Source organism: Dasypus novemcinctus, chromosome 3, assembly GCF_030445035.2.
Source record: "Dasypus novemcinctus isolate mDasNov1 chromosome 3, mDasNov1.1.hap2, whole genome shotgun sequence".
NCBI classification, from domain to species: Eukaryota; Metazoa; Chordata; class Mammalia; order Cingulata; family Dasypodidae; genus Dasypus; species Dasypus novemcinctus.
In genome coordinates this window covers 32,621,413-32,646,515 of record NC_080675.1, presented here as the reverse complement: position 1 = coordinate 32,646,515, position 25,103 = coordinate 32,621,413, and the positions used below count along the sequence as shown (strand labels likewise).

Below are 25,103 nucleotides of genomic sequence, written 5' to 3'. Positions count from 1 at the left end.
GTAAACAATTCATCAGAATAATGCAGTACAACCCCCCAACTGCTCTCCGCTTGACCCTCTGCTCTCTGATTTCTTTACCTTTCTCAGATCCTCTTGCTGGCTTCTGCTGAAAAAAAGGTTTAAAAAATGGGCTGTAGAGCCCACTAAAGGATTGGTTTAGCTGCTTTAGGGAGTTACTGGGTAAGAATCCAGAGTCTGGGGTTTCTACAAGCTGCTATAGATCTAGAGTTGAAATCCAAGAAGAAAAATGACACCCAAAAAGGCAGAGAGAAAAGAGACTTTATTACCTTCTTAGTGAATAAAAACAAAAGTTTGGGTGCTTTGTAGCATTTTGTTTGCTTGTGAGGGCTGAGGTCTATCTGTTGCAGGAGAGGAGAGAATGTTTTCCAGATGTTCTTGGGACTTCTGGATAGTAGTTTGAGACCCAACTGTTCACTTGGTTGTGAACTGGTTAGGAGACAAGTTAGAATTCCTTCACAGTCCCCTGCTGATGCATAGAATTAGGGAAGGAGGCGTTTGGGGAAGCTCACCATATGGATCTTGTGAAAAGGGAAGGGAGGATAAGAGCCTAGTAAAAAGAATTTTAGGCCAGCTAGAGAGCTTGGAATTGCTCAAGGTAACCAGTCAGAATTGAATCCTCAAGAAAATTTTTCATTGCATTTACCATACACTGATCAGGTACTAGGACCAGACTCCAGATTTCTCTCTTCATTTACCCAAGTGCATTCAAGTCGTTTTCACCAGTACTAGACTTCTTTTGTTAATAAACCAGACAGATCATTAAGATCCTTCCTCGAACAGCAGTATCATTTCCAGCATTCCTCATTACCCTTCTCCATAACAAGCATGTATTTTTAAAGATGCACAATGGTTCAAGTATCTGCAGAGCCTGTTATATGTGGAATGGGGGAGCTGCACTCCATACCCTTGCCCATATTTATATCTGCTGATTAAGATAAAAGTAGAACTCTTCCACAAAATAGAACATTTGGAATCACTGTGTTCTGTTTTCTTTGGGAAACCTTAGGAGGCACATCTAGTTGCCTCAGTTCATTAGGATGACCCACAGGCCAACATTTTAGGGATGTCCTTACCATGTTAGATAAAATGGGAAGTTTATTCTGGGGCCAGAAAGATTATTTCTCTCTTTCTTATTTAAGCCTCAAGTAAGGACCAATTAAGTGAAATGTAATGCAGTGCTTCTCGAAATGTAGTTTTCAGACAACCTGAAAGATACTTCTAGAGCTGCTGCTTGAAATTCTACCTTTTTAAATAACACTTGGGTGAGTTTGAGGTCCACTGAAATTTGAGAACGGCTGCCACAAGTGGGTGAACTCAGGATAGCAAAAGCCCCCTGCCACGATGCTGGGCATGCTGCATCTCACAGGGCCCCCTGGGTAAGGTGGAGCACAGTCTCACCAGCTGGGACTTTAGGGGCAGGGATATAAACCCCTAAAGTGTAGTGGAAGTAAACAGTTGCCACATGGGATGAAGGCTGAGAGAACAGCCGTTACCATTGACTGGGCATAGACAAAGAAGGGGGGAAAAGTCTGAACCAAACGAGGAGTTCCATCAGGGAGAACTCCAGAAGGAATGAGGTATATCCCTACACACACAGAGGGATGCACATGTTGCACACACCCTGCAAATTTTAGCTTCAAAGGGACTATCCTCCCCCCCCAACTCCCATGGTCAAATCTCATAGAGAAAGATGTTTTCCAGGAGCTGCTGAATGGCACCTCACTCTGTGCTCATTGATTGCAGAGGTTGCTTCAGGAGGACATTAATACCACAGGAGAATTCTGCATTGCTCTGGGTTCTGTGACCTCAAAAGAGAACTATGGGATTTTGGTTTTCTCTGTCCCACTCCCAGATCACTGACAAGAAGCCCATTGTCTGAAAAGAGGTTCCTGGTTAACTCTTTCAGACTTAACCTGAGAACAAAATTAACCTGATATTCTTAGGCCATTTGCCACAGACATTTGCTCTAGTCTCAGCTGATGGGGCTGGGGGGAGAGGAGTTTTTTTTTTAATGGTGATGTTGCTATTTATAATGAATGTGAAAACCAACACGTATCCACATGCAAGGGTTCATGCCAAGTGATGATGCCCAGAGTTATTTGGAAGCCAAATTTATGTATTTTCTGCAAATCTGAGCTACTGCCTCTATGTGTCTGAGAATAATATACCCTGCAAGGAGGAAGGGAACATAAACAGTGAAGGCTTGCTAGATGGCAGAAGGCATCCCAGCCTGCCCACTGCCCAGGGCATTCACACTAAGCAATGTATTTGATGTTTGAGAGAGTCTGCCCCACATTCCAGTTACTTCTGATTAGTAGATGTGGACAAGGAACTAAGAAAAGGGTATTCGTAAAGTTAGACTTATGCCTTAGAATAAGGCTTTTACTATTCTAGAAACAATCTTCCAGAAGAAATGATACAGGATTCCCCAAAAATATTTATTTATACAGAGATTTTGAGAGTAATATTTGTATTTGTCTTTATACCTCAGTCTATGCATCTGGGGCCAAGTCAGTGTGTGGCACACATGCACCTTCCCCGAATGCCTCACATATTGTAGCACCTGCCTCCAGGACCACCAAATGAACGGAGGGTCTTGGGGAGGAAAGGGGGAGAGCATGAGAAGAACCCATAATATCCTGAGGCCGCACAGACCCAAATTCCAGATATGTACACCCTGACCTGTCAAATGGCTAGTCAGATGTCCCAGGGGAAATACAAATGAGGAAGAAGGCAAGAGGAGGTACCCAGAGGGCAGACAGGGGAGGACCAATTTCCACCCTCTACTTGTGAGTTCATCATGCCCATAGGGCCCAATAGAGCTGATGGTGCCGGGAACTACATTACCTGGATTTTCTCCCTGTAATGGCCCATGATGCTGATTGATGGAGGGAGAACAATTTGCAAAAATAACGGGTTTGTCCTTAATCCCAAGTAGTATGAGATACAATTCTGGGACTTTGTCTTGGTAACTTGTCTGAAGAGAAATGCTTGCCTTGCACAACATTATCCAGCGATGAGCAAATCTGACCTCAGATCAGAAGTGTCTTCCCGTACAGCCCTGTCCCGGCCATTCTCTGCCCTTCCCTCTCCCTCAGGAATCCCAAATCCCACTGCCACATATCATGTCGACTTGCCATCCTCTTTCTCTATCCCCATCACTTCTGTCTGCATCACAGAAAATCTGTGTGTTCTAAAGAGTTCAGCCTTCCCCTAACCAAACCCACACTTTCTTTACCACGGTGATTCTCAGAGCCAGCAAGTAAGAGAAATGTTCCAAAAGGGAACCTCCATCTCAGCCGTGTGCCTGGAGCCAAAGGTCGTGGGCTCCAGGCCTCAAGATGAGGTCTGTTGCTTTTGTGTGTCCCAGGGCGCGGGCAGTCAGGCAGTGGCAGATCTCTCTCCCTCTCTCTCTGTTGCAGGTGGGGTCTCAGCTACACTTACAGGACTTCACCACCATGTTGGAGAGCTGCTCCACCTTGGGGGTCCTCCCGATGTAATACAAGATGGTCAGGGGCTCCAGGTCCTGGGGCACACAGCAAGGTGAGGCAGATGCTTCCGGATTCAAGGTGTTGTACAGTCCCAGCACCTGGGAAGGGATGCATCATTTAAAGTATGGAAGTCTAGGAACGCTACAAGTTCTAGGGGCTGCTCCAGAGACTGAGCAATGACAGAATGGCCACTGTAGCCATTTAAGAGTAATCGTTGCAACATAGGTTGGGTGAATGACTGGTTGTTATCATCCATAAAGACAAAAGGCAGAACATCCACACTTTGTTGGAGGGTTATTCATTTAAGCACATAACAGTTGATTGGAGGACTTTAAATTGATACCAAAATTCTCTTAACTGTTCTGAATATTGGTTTTTTTAGCTGTAACTGATCACTTTAGGGAGAGACTAAACGTTCTCACTAAACATTGCTTTGGGCCATTTAACAAGTGTCAGCCTGTGGAGCCCCAGACAGAGTGCACTACTAATGAGCTGTAAAGAAACATGCTTCACAAATTACTGCACTGTTTCTTATTCCCCTTGAAATACAAGCTCATTTTAGAGGTCCTGGAACTCCCTTGTCTGTATCTCTCACGTTCTCTTCCCAATCATATTAGCTTCTCTTAAATGCTTTACATTGTCTTCCCAATCATATTAACTTCTCTTAAATGCTTTACATTGTCTTTTAGAAGCTGAAATTCTCAGAGTTCTTTAACTAATGGTAGAAGCCTCTCTATCCCAATATTCCTTGCCAACAATGTACATGCATCCCTTGACATGTTGCTACATCTGGGGTGGCATATGACAGCTAATTAATGTCCATGGTACAAAAGCTTTAGACAAAGCAAGTAAGTCTAGTTGAAACCATGGAGGAATTCAGAATGTGACCAAATAGAGTTTGTCTGGGGTGCCAAGATCAGATCCTTAACTGGAGGGATTTTACTCACTCCCAATCATCATTTGCTTATTCAGCATTCAGTCCTTCATTCATTCTTTTACCAAGTGGCCTGGTCAGCTCCACCCCAGTGCCCCATGTGGCTTGAGCCCTGCTCCATACCGTGCTGTGGGTCATGTCTGCACTGCGGAGGTATGGGCAAGGGCCTGAGCAAAAGTTGGCAAAGTAGCCCTTAGGTTCATGGACCCATTTCCAGCCCAGATCCTGCCGGAAGTCAATGTAGAGAGGGCGTACACAGCAGTTCTCTTCCAAGTTGCTACAAAAAAAAAAAAAAACAAACATACAAACAAAAAACACATAAAACAACTTAAACGGAAGTCACCCCTAAAAGGAACTTCACAATAAATGGCCCTTGTACTTGTACTTGGAGTCCTTCCCAGCCATCAGAATCAATGGAATTCCAGGTTCAAATTCATGGGGCTGAAGAAATCATAAAGGGATTTTCCTTGGTTGAAAACCAGTATCCCAAGGACATAATAGGTAGATAAAGGTGCTGCATGAAGAAGAGAAAAGAGGCAAAGGTGGCCTTGTCCCCATTTATATCACTTGCTTCTGTAAAGGGCTCCTATAAAAGGTTGAATCAAAACAGGGCCATAAAGTGCTTCACATAAAACCAAACACTAAGTGTGACTAGCCAATCCAGTTTTGTTGAGGTCAGTATTTTTACCTTCCTAATACACACCCAACCATAAATGGAGCCTTGAGCTTAAGCAGCTTGTATCCCATAGTAGATTACTGCTTCGACGAACTCCAGAGGCCATCTAATTGAAACATGGCATATCCTCCTATTACAATCATGACTCCAAGGATGTGATTATTAGGCCCCTTTAATTCTGTTGCCTACAGAAATCCATTTAGCAATACCCCTGGCTAAATGGGCATCTAACCTCTGCTTCAGTATCTCCTGAGACCTAGAACTTGCTCCATCTAAAAGACAGTTATTGGCCAAAATCTGTCTGTTTATGACAGGGTGAATCCAGGGCAGACACTCTTGGCTATCTGTTCAATAGCCATTTCTAACCCCCTTCTTTGCTGCCTCCTCCTACAGAGTCTGAAATGCCAGAGATATTCTCCTGGCCTCCCTTGAACAAAGTAAGAGTGTTCATATGACCCATTCATGACCACTCAGATATAAAGGGAAGTACACAAGGGTGAGGACAATTTCTCATCAAGGTATTTGCTTGTTTATAAAAAGTGACAAGAGGAGAGCTGATTGCTCTCCCCTGCCCCTCTTCTTTCTGTCTTGAACATTGGCACAACACCTGGAGCTCTAGCAGTCACGTGACCATAAGCAAGAGGATGAAAAGCCAATATTCTAAACTTGGCAGATTGGAAAGAAAAAGAGCCTGTGTCTTCAATGGCAAAGCTATGCATCCAGACCAACCCAAAGCCTGCTTCTACAGGCTTTTATGAACAAGAAATCCCCTTATGATTTAAGCAACTGTTACTTGCAGCCCAGTGCATTCTTAACTGATTAAGGGCCAGCCTTCAGATAGTTCCCCTGGTTCATTCACTTGTCCCCATAAGGCATGGTTTTCACATCTAAGGATTTTCCAATTCATTCTCCCCAGCTCGGTTCAGGCATCTACCTCTCCAGCTAACCTGACCTACTCATGCTCCTTCCTTCCCTGGAAGCACTTCCTCCTCCCCTATCCCTATATATCCAGACCTTGCTTATCTGCAAAGGCTCAGTTCTAATTCCACAATATTCTGAAGCTTTTCCTATGTCCATGGAACAAGAGTTCTTAACCTTTTTTGTTCCATGGACCCCTTTGCCAAGTCAGGTGAAAACCACGGACCACTTCTCAGAATGTAGCGGCTGACAGTTTTATGATACTTAACATCGGAGGTCAGAGAAAATAAAGGTAATAAGTTCATTTTTTTCAATTCAAGCTCATGGACCCCCTGAAATCTTTCCATGGACCCCTTGGGGGTCTGTGGACCCCTGGTTAAGAACCCCTGCTGTGAAGGAATGCCCTGCTGCAAATTCTTAAAGTACTTTATCCTAAGCCTTCTCACAGGTATGGTCATTTTTTATCTTTTAGCAACTTGTGTGCATGCTTAATCATTCCCCTCCCTTAGAAATGACAGTTAAACTGCTGCTAAATAGGAGAAGAAGCTTGGGGTTTTTAAAAAAATCTCTGTCCACTGGCTACCTAATTATTTCTGAGTTGGTTGGTTAATTTCCCTAGCTCAAGTTCCCCCTGCAAATGGAGACTGCCTTATTTTTCCTTGAATCAGTAGCATTCTTGAGCACTTTGTAAGGAACTGAGCGATTCTTTAATGGAAATTCCTGCATTAATATCTCTGTCTCCCCCCCACACACACACCTACAGATGCTTTTAAAACATGAAACCCATGGAGAAGCTTCAGCCAAGCCTCTCCAATCAAAACTATACTAACCACACTCTCCTCCTCATAGACTTTTCCTCACTTCATCCAGGCCCTAACAGAGTCAGGCAGGAGGAAAACAGCTGGGCTCTCAGAAAAACAAAAAGGAATTTGTTGGAGAGTTTAAATCTTCTCTCCTGGAGATGTTTGTGGATAGGGTCACTCGCTTGAGAGTGGCTTAGGGCTGGGCTCCGACCCCCAGGAGGAACACAGTGGAGGCTGGTTCAGGGCTTCACGGCTCCCACGTGCGCCCAGGCTCACCGGAAGCAGTAATTGGTGTCCAGGGCCCGCTTCTTCCTCTGCACCCCCTGGCCCGGGTTGTCGAGCCGGTGGGGAGGAATCATCATAAGGATTAGGTGAGGGTTGTGGTGATCCTTCTGCTTCTTGAGGCGTCCCAGATCTCCACGGCCATGGTCATCCTCATTGTCCACACCTGCAGAAGGGAAGGCAGGAGACAAATCTCCTCTCTAAGGAAAGCAGAATGGGGAAAGAGCGCTTGGAGGCTGCTTTCTCTTCCCTCCCCATCTCGGCCCAGAAGGAGGGTCAGTGCGGTCTGCAAAGAAGGGGAGGGGTGCAAGTGCAGCTTCTTTCTAACGTCTAGCTGCAGGAAGGGGAAGACTGGATCGAGGACCTGGTATCAAGAGAACTCAGTTATTACGCTAAAGGTGCCCACCTCCAGACCCCTCCTGACCCCTTCATGTAACTACTGAAAGGCAGAAAACTCTTCCTAAGATGCTTCCTGGGAATCTTCACGAATTCATGTAGCATCCCCATCACTAGGTGGGTACCTAACACATACCTTTGGACTGTCAGTTTAGGTTCTGAGACTGAGAGTCCTAGGGTGTGGATTTCTTCTTATAATCTGAATTGGTCAAGATAGCACAGAAGTCCTATCTATAATTGAAGGTGTCACAGTTTGACAGCTTGACTGGAAGCCAGAGGAACAATACTTTGCGTAATTATTAATACTTGCATTAGACTCATGGCTTTAAAAGCATTTTCACTACAAAACTCAGATGAGCTCATGAGGCATATGATCAACAGCTTAGCAAACAAGTTCTGGAAAGAAAATATGCTATTTCATCATCATGAGGACTGGCTCAAGTTAATGGATATCTATTTGGTCAAGAACAGCTGCCAGCTCTAGGTCATCCCAGTGGAGCACAGGAGCCTGAGGATTCTAATTTACATATTTACTAGAGGATGGCCCTCAGGAAGGCGCACCAGGTCTGTGAGATAAATGGGAGACCTAGGTCTCAAACATCCATATCGAATGTCTTTATGAACCAGGTAAGTAGTCACTGAAGTGGAAGGGTTTTATTTCAACCTGGCCTGGAGTTAAGGACTCCCAAGCTTTTCTGAGCCCTGAGTGCCTGGGACGAGGATGCCAGAACCTTGGTTTTTAGAAAAGCTCTGAAATAGAGTCCATGGGGGTTCAGAGGACTGCCCAGGTCAGGGAGCCAAGAGAGGCCCCGACAAGCCTCTGAGGCTACACCACTTTGGACAAATGCCTGACCCCAGTTACCCAAACTGGGAATATGAAAGAAAAGAGAACTTCCCTGAGATCCAGAGATTGTCTACACTGAGTTCCTGAGAAACACACTGAAAGAAACAGAATGACTCTCCACTACTTAGCCATGGCAACAAATACCATGGGAAAATACCCTGAGCCAGGAGTATTCACGCAAACCCAGCTGACTCCTGGGCAAGGATCAAGTGGACCCTGCAACATCTAGAAAGGTGAGGGAACTCAGTAGTCAGGGCGCCCATATTCACAGCCACCAAAGTCCATTTCTTTTAGGGAAGGGGAAGAGAATCATTATTTGTTGAGCATCCCTCACACTTTTATACTTGATATCTCAAGTCACGTAACAGCCCTATGAAAGAGACACTTTCATTTCCATCTCACTTTAAAGCTAGGCCTACCTAATTTTACTATGCTCTTCCCAGCATCACACTGGCTTCCAGATGCTAATGTCTCTCTATAACAGGGGGTCTTAACCTTTTTTGTTCCATGGACCCCTTTACCAGTCAATCCGTGAAAACCACAGATCGCATACTAAGTCCACACTATACTGTGTATTATTTAATAAAAATATCACACCCATACCAACACATCCCCAGAAGAATGCTTTTTTTGAATTTCAATTCAAGCTCACAGACCCCTTGTTAAGAACTCCTGATCTATAAGGTGAACACGCTCATTGCTTTTGTGGCAAAGCAGAATTACTCAAGTACAACACAGTTGGCCATCTCTGTGAGCAAGTTTGATTCCCTTCTTGGGGTATGGTAGGCATTTCCTGTTCAGTCTTTCCCCATTAACTCCCCTTCCCACCACAGACATACACACACACCCTATTCTATCCTGCCCCATGCACTCCACCTACCCACCCTACCACTCACATCCATTCTGTTACCTTTGAATTTGATTTCCATCACCTCGTGGATGTTTTCCAGGATATCCCCATTGGGCTGAAAGGTGTGACATGGACAATGAATACTGATTTCCAGACCTAAGTTGGACTCTGCAAAATAAGACAAAGAATTGCTGAGAAGAGCAGTTTATATGATGGGGAAGTATGCCCACAACCCAAGCAAGAGTAGGCTGAGGACTCTGCCTTCATAGGAATTGAGTTATAATGAGGGTTATAAGAGATATAAAGTGCTTCCAAAAAGAGTGGACCTTCACACATATGTGTTGCCACATTCCATATATATTTCTGTTAAATTATAAACAACCAAATGGGACCAAAATCTAGCTTGCATCATGAAAGAAAATTGTAATAGTCAGCTATTTTCAAAGGATGGTATTCGGAGAAAATTGTCACCTATCTAATTTTGGGAAAAAGAACAATACAGGAAGAAAGAAAAAACAGTCCTACAACCCAGATGTGTGTTGGGAGAGGAGATAGTCAAGCCAACCTGCTGAGGAGTGATGAAGGGAAGAGGAAGAGGGACTGGAAGAGACCAGGGAAAGGGGTAACTGAAGAACTTTGGAGCAAAGAGGTAGTGGTCTTCACCTTGATGCAGTTGGAAAGCGGCACAGTCTGAGCAACAGGATTGAAACTCCAGAATCAATGCTAGAGGCAAGGTCACTGACAAGCAAGAAGCTGAATCAGTCTAGGCAGAAGATGCTAGGATGTCTACCAAGACCATGATCATGGACACAGACACAGTGGTAGGTTCCAAGGGAGATAAGATGAAAGTCAGGGTAACACTTGACCATATTTCCTTAAGAAACAGAGAAATGCTGACTTCTGGATCTAAGTTGGACTCTGCAAAATAACTCATGGAATTGGTTAATAAAAGCACATTTACCTCATTTTTAATGAGGTAAAAATTACTTAGCAGTTCCTTCTTAGGGAATCCTTGTTCAGCATAATGGGGAAGATGGAAATGTGGAGGGGTCACTGAGGGAAGATGAACAGCTCTGGAAGACTTTGTGAAATTAGGGAGTGGGCTAGAGGACAAGACAGGGGCCAAGGCCAAGTATCCAGGCAGTATGAACTCAGAGACAACGAGCATGAGCAGTCCTGGAGTGGCCAGGTTTTGGTGACTGACATTCTGATGCAAGAGGGCCAACTATGACCCTTTTGCCTATTAGTTGAGGGATCAGGTATTTTGGCAACCAAAATCAGGGAAGCAGAGAAACTGGTAAAATGGACTGAGTACAGCAGAAGGAAAAAAGCAAGAAGTAACTGAAAACCTTGAACTGGATCAAGTAGTTTTGTGCAGGGAAAATCAAGTAGGCCCTGGCAACATGTCAGTTCTGGTGGGCGAGACTCAAGAGGGGAGCTCTTTGACCATGGGACAGCAGCCAGCTGTGGTCAGGCATGGGAAAGACCATGGAGGACGGTACCCTCTGGGTTCAGGGTCAACATCTCAGTGAACTGATTGGTTTACTGTTCCCTGAGGACACCCTAGTTCTGAATGAGCATGTGGCCTTGGGGACAATCTGGGGGGGTCTTCCTGAAATCTGACATCATTAGGGGAAACCCTAAAGAGTCCAGGCTGGCTCAAACATCCTTCTTATGGGCAGAATGGTCTGAGTCCAGAGATCCCAGTCAGTGTTAGGCAAGCCTGAGTGTCCAGTCCTACTAGTTGAACACCAGCCCAATCCCTTTTTCCATACACCCCAGAACCCAACCAAATTTGTTCTACCCAAGTCAGGGCAGCTTCTGGGACACACTGACACCTAAGCTTCAAGATTTTTGATCTACAATGTTAGCATTGGTGGAGGGGATCAGTATAACAAGGCAGTTGAACCCCAGCTAGAGAAAAGAAGATGAACAGAGCTGGAGGCTTGAGAAAGTGCCTCCTTCCTAATTTAAGGCAGCTGGAGGAAGGAGCCAGAGCAGTTGAAATGGGCTGCCTAACAGCATAGTGTACTTCCTCTTACCCAGAAGAGTTCAAGGTAGGCTGGGAGAGACCTGGAGTGGGTGAATTTTATGGTTCTGTGAGTTAGAAAGTCAAGGTGCAGACAGATGTATTGGGAAGAGTTAGAGTAGTAAGCATGAGATGGTAGCATGGCTCAGCCACTGGGTTCAAAGAATAATGACAACTATTACCAACATTTGTTGAACATTACTACATGTTAAACATGCTCTAAGCACTTTGTATGCATTAATTCATTTAATCTTTATAATAATCCTATAAGCCAGGAACTATGATGATCCTCCATTGTGCAGATAAAGACACTGAGGCTTAGGGAAATTAAGTGGCTTGTCTTAGGCACCCAACTGATAGGGGGTAGAGCAAGATTCAAACACAGGCAGCCTGGTGCCAGAGCTTACACTCTTAACTGTTAAAGACAAGCAGGGGGACAACAGAAACCACCAGAAAAGTTACTTATACATTTCTGAGATACAAAGTGGTTGTGCTTTGCCAGCGTCCTACCTGTTCTGGGCCACCACGCTGGGAAAGCTCCCTGCCCAGCCTGCTAGGGGAAGCTTGGCTCTGCATACAGACAAGCAGCAGATTGAATGAGCAATAGCCTGACAGTATGAGGACCTGGGCCCCTGGCCCTAGATGAAGATCCATGAGCTGTGAGACCCAGAAAGCAGCCTGGGTACCTGGGGTACAGTAGACCCTCAGCAGTTTGCTGAATGAATCCAATTCCATATGCGTGACTCAGTTTCCTCATCCATGCACACCACCAACTGCTCCATTTGGAGTCCGTTTCCTGCCTTGCTTGGAGGCATGAACTCTGAAAAGGCTCATGAGCGCTGTCTAAATAAAGGTTTGTGTGAAGATTTCCCCTATGGGAAGGGTGTGCAGCATCTGCCTGAGTTGGAACTGAAGGTTCCAATGAAGAACTAACCTCAGAATTGGCAGTGGTGGGGATGCTGGGTGGGGGACCCATAGGTTTTATTATGAAATTATCTTTTTGAGGTCTCAAGGAGGATGGAAGTCATTCTCAACGCAAACGTCTCGTTGAGTTCTGCAGCTGTGAAAATAAGAACTCCAAGTGCCCAGGGCTTCAAAGAAATCCAGGTGGAGCTGATCAAAATCAGACAAGGAAGCTAAGAGATTAATTTCCCCAGCCTCTCCTTTCTGTAGCCATGTCGGGCTCTAGGCGGAGTGCTGTCTGAGTCAGAATTCCCAACAGTGCTACTGTCGGCAAAACCCTGTGGGTTCTCCTAGACTCTTGCCTGTGTGTTCGGTAGAAGGAATAGGATGAAATTCCCGGATACCCTTGGAGCCGGGACAGGGCCTCCAGCCCAGAATCTGCCCACTTAGCCACCGAACAATCCCCCTTAGATGGGGGCTTGCAAACTTGGATGCCTAGAGAGCCCAGGCAGGTTATGTAAGTGAGCAAAGCGAGCCAGCACATGAAGCTGAATAGGAACGGACAGCCTCGCTCTTGGGAAACAGTGGGGACCGTAGAGCCCTGAAGAATACACACCCCGTCTAAAGGGTGCCTGCTACTCATCTCTGGGGGATGATTACCAGGAAGTAGTTCAATTTTTTTTTTCAAGAAAAGCCACAAGTCCAGATTTTAAATGAAATCTCCTGATTTTTAAAAAGAGTATTGACCACTAGTTAAATTCAAGACAATATGGCAGGTCAAGCAGTGTGTGTTCCCTGTCTTAGAGCTCTAACCACAAGTTTCCTAGAACACCAAGGATCTGGGAGGTGCCACATGCCCCCAGGGACTCTGGGCACCAGTCCATGGATAGACTTGGTTTACCGAAACTGATGATAGTAGAAAACTATTCACAAAAGAGAGAGGAGGAATAGATGAATATATATAGTTATATATTCTCATATACTCCCAGCAGTCAAAACAGGCTGTACCAGCCAAGTAAGAAAGAGAGAGAAGCAGCAGAGTAGGTGTCAGACACCTTGAACTGGCAGCCAGGAAATGTGTGTTCTAGTCTAGTCTGGATGACCTTGGTCAACTCACTCAACTTCTCTGGGCCTCGTTTTCCTTACCTGAAATACTAAAAGCTTTCTCTTGTATAATATGTTGGAAGCTATGAAGTTATCTCAAATACATCTGATCCATAAAACTGCTCTGCACCATGCAGGGGAAGGGCTGTTACCTTATTTTCCAGGTGAGGGAACAGATTCAGTGGTTGAGATATTTTAGATGTCTGGAGTTAGATATACCTATTGGACAGCTCAACTTGGATGACTAATAGATCTTTCAAACCTAGTTGGTCAAATCAGAACTGCCTCCAGACCTGTTCTCCTGGTCTTCCCTATTTCAATAAATTATACCACCCAGATGCTCAGTGCAAGACGTTAGAACTCATTCTCAACTCCTCTTGTGTCCTCACACCCCATAAGTAATCAGCCTGTCCTGCTGGACTCTACTTCCAAAATACATAATAAACATCCAGTTATAATCTCCATCTCTAATGCTACTGTCCTAATCTAAGCCCACTGCTCTCCCCTGACTGCTGCAATGGTCCCTAATTGGTTTTCCTGCTTCTTGCCTTGACCTCATGGCAGCCAGAGAGACCTTTTGAGGATGGAAACCAAATTGCCTTACCCCAGCCACCAGATCCACTTATAATCTAACCAAGACTCCCCATCACACTTGAAAGAAATCCTAAATCCTTACCATGGTCCTATAGAAACTTGATCTCATGGCCCCAGCAACCCTTCTGACCCCAATTCACACCATTTTACCTCCAGCTCACGATGCTCTGGCCACACCAATCTATTTGCTGCTGTTTTACAAATCATCCTGTTTTCACCTGAGGACCTGATCCTTGCTATTTCCTTAGCTTAGAACAACCTTTTGACCTTAATGAGCTGGCTCCTTCCCATCATTCAGATCAGAGCACAAATTCCTTCTTCCTAGAAGCCTTTCCTGGGCACCACGATCTAATGTTGGACCCCACTCACACTACCCTCTTTCTATTTTTTATAGTATTTATCACTATCTGAAATTCATATTCATCAATCTGCTGGTTTATCAGGTATCTTTCCCACCAGAACAAGAGGCCCATGAGATCTGGGTCCTGTCTTGTTTGCTGTTGAATTCTCAGGGCCTGGCTTGGTGTGAGCATTTAAGAAATATTAGTTGGGTGGATATATAAAGGACACACAGAGTCCATGGAAAAGTGAGACTTTAGCTCAGGTCTGTGACTCTCCCAGGCCTGTCCTCTTCCCACCACTTCATGAAGGGCTGAGGGACCTGAGGTTCCTTCCAAAGTGCCCATTCTAAAGGTGAACCCACCTCGTCTCAGGAGCCACTCACGCACAGTGTCGGTGACGTCAAAGGACAGCCACTCGGCTGTGCCCCGCGTGGGCAGATTCCTGCCACCAATATAGCGCTGCTTGGCGATGTGCTCATCTGGCCGAAGTATCTATGGGGCAGAGAAAGGAATAAAGCCAGGACAGAGTACGTGGATGTGTCACCATGCAGGAGGATGGGTGAAGGGGCAAAAGGAGATCAGGGGTTCCTGAATGCCAAGTCCTCCAACACCTCAGTGAGCTCACTTAATCATCTTAGTAACAGATACAGATGTGGAAACTAAGGCTCAGTGAAGCCAGGATTCAACCCCAGGTCTGCAGAACTGTGCAGAGTGGAGGCCCGACAGGGCAGGGGAACTGGCTTGCCCATCTGGGCTGTTTCTGCTCTGGGAGGGGGTTTACCTGGAAGAGCTCGATCCTCTGCTCATTGCGCTTGGAGCTGGGGTTGGGTACCCGCAAGACCCGGAATTCTGCTCGGAAGAGGTTGGTTCCATTTTTCTCCACTGAGGACACGTTGAAGCGGAAAACCTTGGAGGTGATTCCTTTGGGGCAGACAGCCAGCTCATCTAAAGAGATAAAGCAACAGGGTTTATCCCATAGGAGTGCTGTGCTGCCAACAGACATGCTCACAGAGGCAGTGAGGCCCCACCTGTCACCTCCTTAGAGGCTTGGGACCTTCAACCTAAAGGCAGAAATAGGAAGAGGAGTCTTGGTGGCCTAGACCCAGACACAGGCCTGGGCCTGGAGCTGTGAGACTTCAAGAGCCCCAGGGCATAGCACTAAGTACTGGGCAGTCAAATATGATCATGGATTCCTCCCGTGGTCTTGACATCCCAACTCTGGTCAGGCTCTCCAGCCTGGCTTTTCTTATTCTTTTAGAAAATATGTATTCTAAAAAGATATTAGCAATTCCCCCTAGTAGTTTAATCATCCTGTAGCTAGTTGATTCATTCATGTGTTTATTCATTTTTGCAGTCATTCATTTACCAAACATGTTAAGCAAATACTTTGAGCAGAGTATAGTGCTCAACATTGGGGCAGCCGAGATGAATAGGCAAAGCTCCTGCCTTTAAGGGGATTAGTCTTCAGGGGAGGTTATTAATAAATGAGTCCAAAGAACAGGACCAGAGAGAATGTGTTGAGTGCCTTTGGAGAAGCCCAGGAGTTGCTGGAGGAGATCAGAGGAGGAAGAGAACTGGGAACACTACAAGGAAGAGGTGATAATTGATCTGGGCCCCGCAGGAGGATTTGAAATTTTACACGGAGGGACTGTTGGAAGCAAAGGCAGAGAAGGGAAGAAATATGAGGAAGAGGACTCCAAAGCAGCTAGGCTGTAGCCAGGTGGGAAGAGGTCAAGATGATAGGTTGGGGTCTATCTGAGGGAGGCTGAAATATCAGACTGGGAGAGGGGGGCAGCCAATGAAAGCATGAGAGCAGTGCCATGACATAATCAACTTTGGATTTTAGACCTAATGAAGCAACCTTCTGAGAGTGCCGAACCCACAGATGTTTCCCCAGACCAGGCTGGCCCATCCTCATTAGGCTACTTTCTCTTTAGGGGTCTCTTTCTGTGACAGCATATGCTAAGCCAGGCCCTGGCACTTCCACAGCCTCTGCACGCCTGTCCACAAGACATAAGGCAGCAAGTGCTCTTTCTCAGTGCTCAAAGCCAGATAACAGAAAAGAGAAAGATCCTGTCTTTCCTCTGCTCCCATAACTTGACAACCTCAAGGCCCTAGCAGCATTGACACCCAGAGAAAATGTTTCTACACAAATGGTAACAATAGCCAGAACTTGAAATTCAAGCCCATAGACCCAGATTCCACACATAATGGAAATGACTGGAATGAGCTCATATTCACCCCGAGGGGTAGTTTAGGAAGTCATGGGCAAGGCGGGAAGGATCAGAGGCCTGGAAACAAGCAAATGTGCTACTGATCTTTAGGAAAGGATGAGTGAGTGTTTCTGGAAATTGCCATCTGGTGGGTCTGACAATGGTTCTTGGAAAATTAATGGAACAGATGTTAAGAAAACAAATGTGTGAATGCTAGCTAATGAAGCCTTGATTAATAATTGGCTTTGAAAGAGCAAATGCTACCAATTACACCCCAAACCATTTCAGCCAGAACTAGAAAGAGGGATTGGTGAAAGCAATTTAACTTAGAAGTTTACAAGCCTGTAACTTGCTGGACATGGAAAAGACACTTGAACTGACAACCCACTTAAGCACTGTTGCACTTGCATCCTGAAGGAGCTGTCATCAGTATGGCTTCATTTATAATAGAACCTCCATTAACTATCTAGAAGAGGGAATAAAGTACATGAAGTTCATGGGCATGTGGCTGTCAAAAGGAGAAGGGGAAGAGAAGACAGCACATCCAGTGAAGAGATTCAGAGTGGGGTCAAGACAGTGGGAAGCCAGGAGATGGGGACGGGTGGGGAGTGACGAGCTAAGAGAATCTTCAGGACACCATGAAGTGACCATCCCTCCTTGGTTTCTTCCAGCCCATAAATCAAATATTTATTTCCTAACATGGACCCCACTGGGAGGGAATTTTAGGGAAATTTCAAGAAGGAGGTGGGAAGGATCATTTTTTAAAAAATCACTGGGATGCGTAGATTTCTGATAGAGTTGGAAGGGGCACTAGCGTAAACCTCTTCAGATGAAGAAACTGAGTCCCAGGGAGGTCTTGCCACACTGTGAGTTAGTTGACATTATCAGGCGAAGCTCAGACCCAATGATCAGTGATTTTAAAAGAACTGCATAGGAGAGAAAAGAAATTGTAAATATAATCTTAACATCTGCAATCATTGAATACTAATGATGTTTTAATTTATGGAATGAGCCACAGAGTAAATTAACAAAATATAATAATATCACCTTACAATTTACAGAGCTTTTATTATCTCATTCTGACACTCTAACAATCCTCAAGGAGAATGAGAATAAGTAAAAGTTACCACTTTGCAAATAAAACTGAGCATCAGAAGTCAAATGACTTTCCCAACATTACTCAGCTTGTAGGTGGCAGAGGTGGGATTTGAACCCCAGGTCATCTGATTGCACCTCATCTATGGATGCCATTTTTTCTATTTTGCTATTTTTCTGCAAAAAAGTTCTAGGGAGAGAAAATAAGAAAAAGTATCTGTGCAGAGCATACATGGAATAACCAGGAAACCACTGACCATGTTTAGATCAACCGCCCGTTAAAATGTTTTCAGATATCTGGGCGCCTAGGTGTGCCTTGGTTTATATGCATCTAGGATATACATGCTAGTATAATTACTGCTGGTTCCACTGATGTGACAACCTATATCTGTGTGGCAGGGCTTCTCACCTAGCTATACATTAGACTCACCTAGGGAGCTTTAAAAATATGTGATGCCTGGGACCACTCCCCAGAGATTCGGACAACATTGGAGTGGGTAGGCCCAGAGCTTTTTTTTTTTAAAAGATGTCCATATGATTCTAATGTGCACTCAGGGTTGAGAATCACAGTTTATAGTACTCTGCAAAGGGTGCCATGGCTTCCAGATATTCTGGGCCTCTGAGAAACTACTGCTTTAGTAGTTGAACCTTTAAATGAGATAACTTTCAAGTGTAATAGAAAATAGACATTGTTTGGCCAAAGCATCATTTAAGAAATTTTGGAATTAGAAGCCCCATGAACATATTAAGCCTATGTTAAAAGATTTGGAAGATTTCACAGAAAGCCCCCAAATTTTCTGCTTTCCTGGAAAATGGTAAGATGTATTCAAGCTGGATTCAGATTCCTGAAGGAAACAATTGGCAGGAGCCAAGCAGTGGCTGCTCTTTTTTTTTTTTTTTTTTTTTACAGGGCACGTGTGATCTGGGTAGCACTTACCACTCCCCATTCTCGCCATGACCCCAAGACCAGGTGTCCCAAGCTGTGCATGTGTATGGCTTATCTTCTACATCACTTACCTGGCGTCTGTAAGCACTAGCGTTTGCAACCCCTCTTTCACTGAGTTCCCTGAGTCTTCAGCTTCAGTGTGCTTAAGAATCAATAAGGGAAACGGACTTTGGCCCAGTGGTTAGGGCGTCCATCTACCATATGGGAGGTCCGCGGTTCAAGCCCCGGGCCTCCTTGACCCATGTGGAGCTGGCCATGCGCAGTGCTGATGCGCGCAAGGAGTGCCGTGCCACGCAAGGGTGTCCCCCACGTGGGGGAGCCCCATGCGCAAGGAGTGCGCCCATGAGGAGAGCCGCCCAGCGTGAAAAAGAAAGAGCAGCCTGCCCAGGAATGGCGCCGCCCACACTTCCCGTGCCGCATACGACAACAGACGCAACAAATAGACACCAAGAACAGACAACCAGGGGAGGGGGGGAAATTAAATAAATAAATAAATCTTTAAAAAAAAAAAAAAAGCTTTGTAATTATTGTTAGGTACTAAACAGAAATACAGAATGGAATCTAGCAAAGACCTCTTTGAATTAAAGATTAAATATTTAAACAACCTAAAATAATGGAACAAATGTGAGCTGTGTGATCCTGGGCAAGTCCTAGCTGTCCTGGGCCTCCACTTCCATATCCACAGAATGAAGCTAATGTTACCTCCACCATAGTGAGAATAAATGTGATGATGTATGAAAAGTGTTGTACTTGCCTTTAAAAAAAAAAAAAAAAAGAATCAATAACATTTTTAAAAAATAGAGAAAAAAAACAAAAAAAGTTTCACAATGTAAAGCATTGGTGGTAGGGTGAGGTATGAGAGCACTTTATGATGTTATGTATGTTTGTTTTGTAAGTTCACAATTATTACTATACACTTATTGTTTATATATTTTTACATATGAGTTATAAACTTCAATAAATAAAGAAAAATGAAAAAAAAAAAAAAAAAAAGAATCAATGTGGAGCTCATTGAAAATCCAGAGTCCCCAGGAACCCATCCCCAGAGATTCTGATTCTGTTAGTGTGGGGTGGGGCCTGGGAATCCACATTTCTTACATCTAGGTAGCTTCTGGACCTCACTTGGAAAACACTGCCCTAGTGCGCAGAGGGCATCAGCGCTTAGAGGAAAAAATGCATTATTTTAATATGAAACTGCATTTACTTTTCAGAATGAATAAAAGCTAAACTTAGCCAGAAAAGAAGGGCTAAAATACCAAGTGTTCTCTTCGCTCCAGGTTTGATAACTTGCCTTTGAGCCGCCCTTTGCTGAAAACAACAGGAGTCTCCAACCAGATGCAGATAATTACAAGCCAGAAGATAAACATCTACACTGATGATATCTCCAGAACGACACTGGAAGTGAAAAACCTGTGCCCTTCGCCCATGGCATGGGTCAGAGAAGACCCTCCTCACTTCCCATTAGCGAGATCCTAGAGAATTATGAAAGGGATTGCAGAGTATTGCCCTCCCTCCCCAGCAAGACCGCGTTGTATCGCCCAGCTGTAATCATAAAATTTTTTCGGAGCCAGAGGTTGGGCCCTGTTCTCTTTGCTCTCCCCTTCATGCCCTTTCTCCTGCTCTGTTGGAAATTATTCTTTCTTGCACTTTACCTCTAGAAAGAGCCCTGTGTTCTTGCCCCAGTTCCTAGTGTCACTTCCCTCCAAGTATCTGTTGCTGGGTAAGGGAAGTGGTTGGGAGTGATGAAATGTGGAAGAGAGCATGATCTCATCAGCTGCCCAATAGAAGTTCCCATCATCCAGACCCGGCCGGCCCCCTCTCCTTCCCCACCCGTGCTGCCCTAATGCATTAGGGACAGGCTTCCCTTTCCCCAAGCCTCTGGCAATGGCTCTCTGCTCCCTTTCCGCATCTGTTGGGCGTTCGCGTCTGCCCAATGCCTTCTTGATAATTAGCGAGCCTGGTGTGTCTGCCTCCCCGTGGCTGGCTCAACATCTGACCAGCTGCAGGGCGGGCCCAGGCCCGCATCTGCTCAGCCTCCTTGTCTCCTCCAACAGCTGCACAGAGTCTGGGTCTGCTTCCTGTTTGCACCTGCAAGCCTTTGTGGCATTGCCTGTGCCCTGCTGGGTGCTGCCCCCTCGGTACTGGCCCCTCCACGGCATCCCACCCAGCATCCTGCTCGCTGTGCCAGGTTTGCACTGTGCCTGACCACTGCTCCCAGCCCCGGGACCACTCATACCTGCTGCACTTACAAAGTCCCAGTGCCATAGCCAGCGAGTTGCCCAGAATCTGCAGGTCCCCACCCTGGCTTTTCCCAAGCCCTCCACTATTTGTGAACTGAGGGGCTACACAAAACCGATGTCCACTTGCACCCGTGTGCCCTTGCATCCATCTGCCTCATTCATTCTCGGTTCAGGATTTCAGGCTGGGTGAGCCTCTGTGACTCAGAATCCTTCCTGGCTGGGACTCCTCCTCCTGACCCGGCCGTTAAGGCCTGAGTCCTTCCCTCTTGCCCTGGCCTCTCCTCCGCCCTCTCCTGCCGGCCTCACCTCTCCACCCTCCTCTAATGTTCATGCCCCGCATCTGCTGCTTTCACGGGTGCCCAGGGAGGTGGGGGCTCAGCCATCCAGCTGCTGGATGCTTCTGGGAACTGTGGGCCCCTGGCCGACCCTGAGCCAGCCCCACCCAGAGGACCCTGGGCAGGGAGCACTAGCTTTGCCACGAACTCCGGCCTCCGCCCCAAAAGGCAGCCTCATCCAAAGGAAGGGCGCACCAGGCAGCCACAGGAAACAGGAGCGGGAACCCCTAGCCAGTAACCACAAGCTCCTCCGCCTGGCGTGGGCCTGCCTGGAACAGGGCTTTCGCACCTTCAGCCAGAGCTAGTCCACCCGGCAGCCCCCGCTCCCCTTCCTTCCATCCAGCCAGGTTCCTTTCAACCCCACTGTCTACCTGCTGACCACCCTCACCCTGCCGCTTCATCCCACCCGGCTCCCACTAGGGCACTGCCCACCTCCCAGGTGGGCTGGGGCCGAGGTAGCCAGGGCCGGGAGGACACCTGCTGGTAGGAAGAGCAAGAGGAGCTGCTCCCAGAGTCCCTGGCCCATGAGTGGCTCACATTCCTCCTTCCTGGGCTGTCAGTTTCTCAACATCTGCCAAATTTCTCTCTTGTATTGGGTTTTTTCAAATCCCTGTTCAGTAAACACACATGACTTCCACACGTGTACAAACACACCCAGACGTCTCACCCAGAAGCCTCTCAGCTTCTCCACACAGACAGGGGAGCCTCTGGGGCAGCCTCCCTCCCAGACACACATCCCCTCGGCACCCACAGCCACACCTCCCACCCATTCTTCTCCCCGGGACAAGCAGGCACAAAAGAGTCAACCGGGCTCGGGACCACCTCCAGAGCCACGATCCTGCTTTCCCCGGGTCCACAGGCCTGGAAGATGCCCGTTTTGAGCACATCAATGGGTCTTCTGTAAATTGCAAGACCACACATTGCCCGAAAGTACATATACATGCGAACACACAGGTGTACCCTCCCCACGCACACAGCTCACGTGGGACACGTGTGTGAGTGACACTGAACGGGCTGGACAGCAAGAAGCTGTCTCTGGCTTGGGCTTCAGAAAGCTTGACAGACATTAATTTGGGGCAGGTACTCTTCTTCCCAAGAAATGGAAAAGCCACAACAGAGACGTGTTACAATGAATCATGAAAGCAGGGAGGAGATCCAGGTGTCCAGACTCCCAGAACTATAGGGACCCATATGCTTACAGTTACCTATGTGATTGCATGTGTGAGAGCCCGTATGTTTCCTTGGACAGCACAACATAATTCCACATTAAAATCAGTCAAGGACGGGATGGGAGCTCAGCAAGCCCCTCAGTTGTGGGGCTCCTGGCCCCCGAGAAGTGCTGGCTCTTGCCAGAATGGCTCTGGCCCCCTCCCCACCCACCCACCCAGCCCCAAGTGCGCATCGCACCTCCTGAGCCTTGGTGCTGCTGAACCCCGGGACACCCTGCCCTGTGGCCACCACCGGGGGCCCCCTTACTCCAGCTCGGACCCTCCAGAGAAGACACCCCAGAGAGAGTTGGGACTTACTGTGTTCCGCCAGCCCCTGGATCATGTCGAATTTATGGACTTCTTTGGCATAGTATTCCGACTCAGTGTTTTCCTGAGTGCAGCCTTCCTCCCTCTCCCCCTGCATCTCCTCCAGCAGCTCCCGGGTGCTGTTGTAAAGGGCCAGGACCTGGTAGGGGACATGGGTCATCGTCGATGGCTCGGGGGGGCTGGTGAGCCTGAGCTTGCTCAAGATCTGTCCCCTGATGGCTTCCACCCTCTTCTTCTTGATGTGGCCGAAGTCCAAGGTGGTGCAAGTGGACAGAGCGAGGCTGACCGTGGCGAAGTTCAGCAGGGTGAGGACCACCAGAGCCCTTTGCAAGTGCATCTTCATGTGCGAGCCGGGAAGAGAGGCCGGGGGGCGGCAAGGCCTGGCGAGGAGGAGACCCCAGCAGCCGTGCAGAAGGAGGGAGGAAAACCAGGCAGCCTCCCCAGATCCCGAAGACTGAGGCTTGGCAAGAAGGTGCATGAACTCACTGCACTGCGAGAGCTTCAGGACTTCCAGGAAGCGCTGGCAACCCTGAGGACGAAGAAGCGGACTGTGTGCCTTGTAGCGCTGGGCTTCTTCTCCATGTGTCTAAACAGGTTCTGCTGGGCTCTGGCTCCCAGCAGGCCAGGTGGAGGGCAAGCAGAGGGCTGGGAGGGGTGGCAAGGCAGCTGGGAGTGGGAAGGGAGCTGGAGTTTTTCCTTAGGTAAAAATAAATAGAGCGGATATCTGATATTGCCAAACGCAGCTTGGCGATGGGGAGAAAGTGAGTATTTTAAAGAAGGAGCCGAAGCACCCCGTCTGGGTCCCCAAATAAAAATCCTTGCCTTGCCCTGAAGGAGAATAAGAAAAGAGAATGGAAAAGAAAGTGGGAAAAAAATGTTGTTTTGTTAAAAAAAAAAAAAAGTCAGATCACCAGTGAGTAGGTGGGGACAGGCAGGGCTGGGGAGCTGCTGGCCCAGCTAAAGGTGGGGGCAGCGCAGGACACACTTGTCTCTCGGGCACACCATTCATGCTTTCTCTTTTGTTTACACTTCCTCGGGGGCTTTCTAAATGACTTTGTTCACGCTGCCTCTCCGTCTTCACTGGCTGGGATGTGGGGTTATGTGCAATTAGAAGGCGGGGAGGCCGGGCCCATGGAGAACAGCCCCAATAATCCACTTGGACGCCCAGGGTCACCAGCACCTCGACTTGTCTTCTCCCTCGGCCATTGCTTCTCTTCCCTGCTTCTCTTTTTTTAAAGAAGAAAAAGGCAAAGAAAAAGAAAATAGAAGCCAGTTCACTGCACGCCTGCTCCGGGAAGCTGTTATGCCTTCTTTCTCATGCTTCTTCCCCTATCTCTCGCCTCTCGCTCATTCCCTTGGACTTGGCTTTCTGCTTCCCTGCCTTTCTCTCCCTCCTGCTTCTCTCTCTCTCCCTCTCTCTCTCTCTCACACACACACATGCACACACACTGCTTTCTCTATTTCTCTCTGCTGAAATTTTATACCTCCCTCCCATGACGTCTCTGGCCTGGGGTGGGGGAGGGAGGGACCAGCGCACGCAGCCTCTTTTGCTCACGATTTTAATGTTTTAAACAGGCACAGGAAAAGCCATTTGAAAAATACTTTGCGAGCCCTCTCGTTCGACGTGGTCACTAAACTTCTTCCCCCCTCTCGGTGTCTACCGCGGCTACACGTTGACTGTTTTTCTGGAAAGTTACTCTGAGGAGCCCCGCGCCTCCTGCTCCCACAACTCCTTCGCCCTCTCGCCAGCTGTCAGTCCGTCCTCGCCCTCCCAGGCCCCCCTCCCCCCAGCCCCGGGGCCGCCCCTGGGCCCCGCCGGACGCTGGGCAGGGTCAGGAGGGTGCGCGGGCCTTCGGAAGGGACGGCTGTGCCCACCCCTCGGCCGGGGTGACCCCCGACCTGGGAGCGAGCTCGGATTCAGCTCCGCGCCGCTCCTGGCCCCGATCCTTCATTGACAAGCTCGGAGCCTGGCGGCTAGCCGCAGCTCGGCGACGTTCTAGGGGCAGGGAAAATGGTGGCGTTTTCCGGAAGACCGAGGGTGCCCTCTGGCGAAGCGAGGCCGCCAGTGAAGGAGGCTCCGCGGGCCGGGAGCCAGGAAGGCGGGGAGAGGTGGTGGGGGAGGGGGAGGGGGAGCAGAGGAGGGGCTGGGCGGGAGGGAGAGGAAAACAAGCCCCGCGTGCCTGGGGGAAGGAGCCTCCCCCTCGGCCCCGACGCGCGCGCAAGTGCACCTCTCCCTTCCCGGGGCCGCGGCTCCGGAGCCGCTCTCTGCAGAAATGTCATCCAGACGCTCGCAGCCTCGCTCCCCACCGGTGGTTCCGCGGAGAGCTGCGCCAACAAACGCGAAGTCAGCAATTGGCCAGAGCCCATTTCCCAGACGCGTGAGGGGAAGTGCTTTCTCTCTGGTTCTTTTTTTCAGCCTGAGTTTCCAGGTCTTTTCCCACGAGAGGCTTCGAGAGGGCAAGGCACGTTGCTCCCTCCCCACCCCCACTTCCCTCCCCGGGGCTTGTCTCTGAAGTTAGCCTTCTCCTGGGAAAATCCCCTCAACCCCACCCC

The 25,103-nt window shown here is 47.7% G+C and overlaps 2 protein-coding genes across 4 annotated transcripts in view; one reads left to right on the top strand and one right to left on the bottom strand.

Moving 5' to 3' along the window:
- Positions 1-261: 261 nt before the first annotated feature.
- On the bottom strand, positions 262-25,043 carry TGFB3 (transforming growth factor beta 3). Of its 2 annotated transcripts, none has more exons than XM_071213786.1 (8): positions 24,779-25,043; positions 22,542-23,776; positions 14,968-15,131; positions 14,549-14,678; positions 9,276-9,383; positions 7,120-7,291; positions 4,570-4,723; positions 262-3,610 (listed from the first exon to the last, which is right to left on the bottom strand). In XM_071213786.1, exons 2-8 carry the CDS (start codon positions 23,026-23,028, stop codon positions 3,452-3,454), a joined length of 1,374 nt encoding a protein of 457 aa, XP_071069887.1. In that variant the 5' UTR covers positions 23,029-23,776; positions 24,779-25,043; the 3' UTR covers positions 262-3,451. The 2 variants fall into 2 exon arrangements, with proteins under 2 accessions (XP_071069887.1, XP_071069888.1); XM_071213787.1 differs by lacking the exon at positions 24,779-25,043 and adding an exon at positions 24,450-24,554.
- Positions 24,801-25,103, top strand: part of IFT43 (intraflagellar transport 43) — a 130,451-nt gene continuing 130,148 nt past the window's right edge. For both annotated transcript variants that reach the window (XM_058293059.2, XM_071213788.1), the window contains exon 1: positions 24,801-24,928. In XM_058293059.2, the coding sequence (XP_058149042.1) occupies positions 24,824-24,928 (105 nt within the window). In that variant the 5' untranslated portion in view covers positions 24,801-24,823. The remainder of the gene's footprint in view (positions 24,929-25,103) is intronic.